This window comes from Sinocyclocheilus anshuiensis, unplaced genomic scaffold (genome assembly GCF_001515605.1).
Source record: "Sinocyclocheilus anshuiensis isolate Anshui unplaced genomic scaffold, SAMN03320099.WGS_v1.1 scaffold1036, whole genome shotgun sequence".
Classification (NCBI taxonomy): Eukaryota; Metazoa; Chordata; class Actinopteri; order Cypriniformes; family Cyprinidae; genus Sinocyclocheilus; species Sinocyclocheilus anshuiensis.
Genome location: NW_015550226.1, coordinates 1,116,202 through 1,119,282, shown reverse-complemented (window position 1 = coordinate 1,119,282; position 3,081 = coordinate 1,116,202). Strand labels below are relative to the sequence as shown.

Sequence of the window (3,081 nt, the reverse complement as noted above, 5' to 3'; positions counted from 1 at the left end):
GTGTAAAAAATACAGAAAAACTGTAAACACATTTACAGAACAAACTGTAAATGTTACAGTGTAAAACTGTAATTTACAAAAAAAAAAATGAATGTAAACCAGTAAACTCAGCAACACACACTGCTACTAAAATCTGTTTTGTACCTTTGACATATACTGACAACCACTGTAATAATGCAAGTGGGAAAGCCACATGAAGAGTCAAAGTTCATCACAAGTAGCTTTTCCAAAAGTTGAAGTATACTGTACACTAATATACAGAAAGTGCACAGTCATTCTCACAAACACAAAACACCATCATGATAATGCTAGATATACAGAGAAACGACTGTTTAATAAGTATCATACTGAAAACCACTTCATCTTCTGCATAATTATGTGATTCTCCTGTTGCAAAATTGCATGGCTGAAAAAAAAAACACTGATTTCAGGAGGTCATTGCAATTACATAAAACAAAGACACAAATGTTTGGGGAAAACTTAAAGCGTATCCAATATAAGAGAATAAAACATTGCATGGCAAAAAAAAAAAAACAAAAAAAACAAGACCATTAATTACCATCAGTAAGACTACAGAAAATTGGATCGTGCGTTTCTCACGAGTCTCTTTCTGCCGGTTTGGTTTTACTCGGTCCCAGCACTGGCCGGGATTCACTTGTGTTTTCTATTTCTGGCTCTGGTCCGTGACAGAAGCTTGGTAACCGGAGATCATAGCGGAACCCGCTGATGTCGAAAGCCTTGTCGTTGAGAGAGAAGAGTTTCTCCGCGATGTCATTGCGCACCAGCAGCGCGAAGATCTTGGCGATGTATCGGTGCTGCGCGAACAGCAGATAGAGTTTCTTTCGTCTCCACGCGACGTACCTGCACCGGTTATCTGCACGTAACGTAACCTGGGGAAAATACCAGAATTTGTTCCATTATAAAGTTTACAGTACGAACACAAAAACACAATTTATTCACCTGAAAAACCCCTTCTTCTGAAGGTCTGAGGGAATCCCACTCTGGAGAGTCCAGGAACTGAAATGGATAGATGCAGTGCAAAAACTCCCCGTTCACCGTCACTCGTATCCTATTTTAGACAAAGCGAGTGTCTTGTTTGCCTAGTAAGACATATTACGCGGGTTATTTCTAGTAATTAAAGTCTAGTCACACTGCTATTAAAATCTGTTTTGTACCTTTAACATACTGACAACCACCATAATAATGCAGGTGGTAAAAGAGAAAGCCACATGAAGAATAAAAGCTCATCACAAGTAGCTTCGTCACAAGCAGAAGTATATACTAATATATAGGTGCACAGAGTCATTAATGTAAACACAAAACACCATCATAGAATGACACATGACACTAAAATAATGCAATAAACATTCATTAAACAACAGAAGATGTACCATAAAACCCTAATGTACATAACTGATAACAAAAATTATTAAGACCATGATTATGATTATTAATATGGTTATTTAAACAAAATACTTTAAAATGTGTAGCATCTTGCAGGGAATTCTGGGAATATCAGTTTTCAGTTTTTGACTGTAAATTCTATGCTGATTTGTTCTTTTTTACTTCTAAAAACTGCACAATTAACAGCATTTTACTGTAAAATTACATGAAATGTCTGGTTAGATCTTTTACAGTTTTTCCCTTTATATAGTACGGGAACTACTGTTAACCTATTAAAGGGGTCATATGATGCGATTTCAATTTTTCCTTTAGTTTACAGTACGAACACAAAAACACAATTTATTCACCTGAAAAACCCCTTCTTCTGAAGGTCTGAGGGAATCCCACTCTGGAGAGTCCAGGAACTGAAATGGATAGATGCAGTGCAAAAACTCCCCGTTCACCGTCACTCGTATCCTATTTTAGACAAAGCGAGTGTCTTGTTTGCCTAGTAAGACATATTACGCGGGTTATTTCTAGTAATTAAAGTCTAGTTACTCACCTGCCTGAGATAAGAACGGACAGTTTGTCGATGGAGGTTTTACCCTCCACGGCGAAGCAGTGGTCTTTATCTATAGTATAGACATCGCCCTCACAACACTCCACGATTTTTCCAAAATGTGTTAAGGATACTCCAAGCTTTTTGAACATATAATCGTAAAGATCCTGGAACTCCTTATCAAAAGTGGCGCGGCGCAATCGGTACGACACATGAACAACTTGTGCCAGACAGAAGGCGAAAAGCGCGAAAGTCCATGAAAACGAGTCAGTCGTGCAGGGATCGGACCATGCCCACATCGAATAGCAGAAAAACCCGAGCGTTAAAAAGCTGAACATGTAGAGTAATCCATAAAAGCCGCTGCCTCCCATACATCCCAAAACCAGCAGTATATGTGCCAGATGAAACATTGATCCTTCAGGATTTTCCTTCCATTCTGAGCACAATGGGTATTCCAGAGCCTCTGCTGTCAAGTTATTCTCTGTCAAATGATCCATAATGGAAAATTAATAATTGCCCAGACGAGAATCGTGTATATCAGCTGTAGGCTACACTCCTCTGAAGAGATATGATCTGTAGCAGTCTTCAAGCTCCTGTGAACCGACAGCTCTTTATTGCGCACAGAAACATAATCCTTCAGCCTCCCCAAAGGAAACTATTACTTAAAGTTTGCTGCTTTGGAGACGTAGTGATTTATGTCTCGGAGTATGTGGTTTTGTCTCGGAGGTTTCTCCTAAAATCTTTCTTGAGATTTCACTTTACAGAGGACTAATGTTGATATGATGCCATGAATTAGAGGCTGAAATATTACCACCTCCACACTTTTTGCAATAGAGGTTCTTCTTATAGAAAAATAGTTTTAATTCTTTTTGCACTGATATTTGACTGCAGCATTAGTACTTCTACAATTAGAGTTTGATGGTACATCGTAAAAATGTGACCAAAATGCACACTTACCAGACTGTTGTACCCAGAAAGGATTGCTTGATTCATTTCTGAAAGATTAGGTTGTCAAACCCCATTAGTGCAAAGAGTGTCAATATGGATGTGACTCAGAACATGGAGATTTTTTTTATTTCCTGTTCAACAGAATGCATTCAAAAGCCATCACCTAGTTACTTATATTGTGTACTATTTAG

General features: G+C 38.2%; 1 protein-coding gene across 1 annotated transcript; it reads right to left on the bottom strand.

The window, feature by feature from the left end:
• Positions 1-556: 556 nt before the first annotated feature.
• On the bottom strand, positions 557-2,500 carry LOC107661029 (popeye domain-containing protein 3-like). The gene is made up of 3 exons (XM_016450477.1): positions 1,946-2,500; positions 1,752-1,860; positions 557-890 (listed from the first exon to the last, which is right to left on the bottom strand). The coding sequence occupies exons 1-3, from the start codon at positions 2,437-2,439 to the stop codon at positions 597-599; spliced, it is 897 nt and encodes a 298-aa protein (XP_016305963.1). The 5' UTR covers positions 2,440-2,500; the 3' UTR covers positions 557-596.
• Between the last annotated feature and the right edge of the window lie 581 nt (positions 2,501-3,081).

Excerpts from the sequence above, each read along its gene's own strand:
- LOC107661029 (XM_016450477.1), bottom strand. The coding sequence starts at position 2,439 with ATGGATCATTTGACAGAGAATAACTTGACAGCAGAGGCTCTGGAATAC. Across the intron at positions 1,861-1,945 it reads TCCGTTCTTATCTCAGGCAG|GATACGAGTGACGGTGAACG; the intron begins GTGAGTAACTAG and ends TGTCTAAAATAG. Across the intron at positions 891-1,751 it reads CAGAAGAAGGGGTTTTTCAG|GTTACGTTACGTGCAGATAA; the intron begins GTGAATAAATTG and ends TATTTTCCCCAG.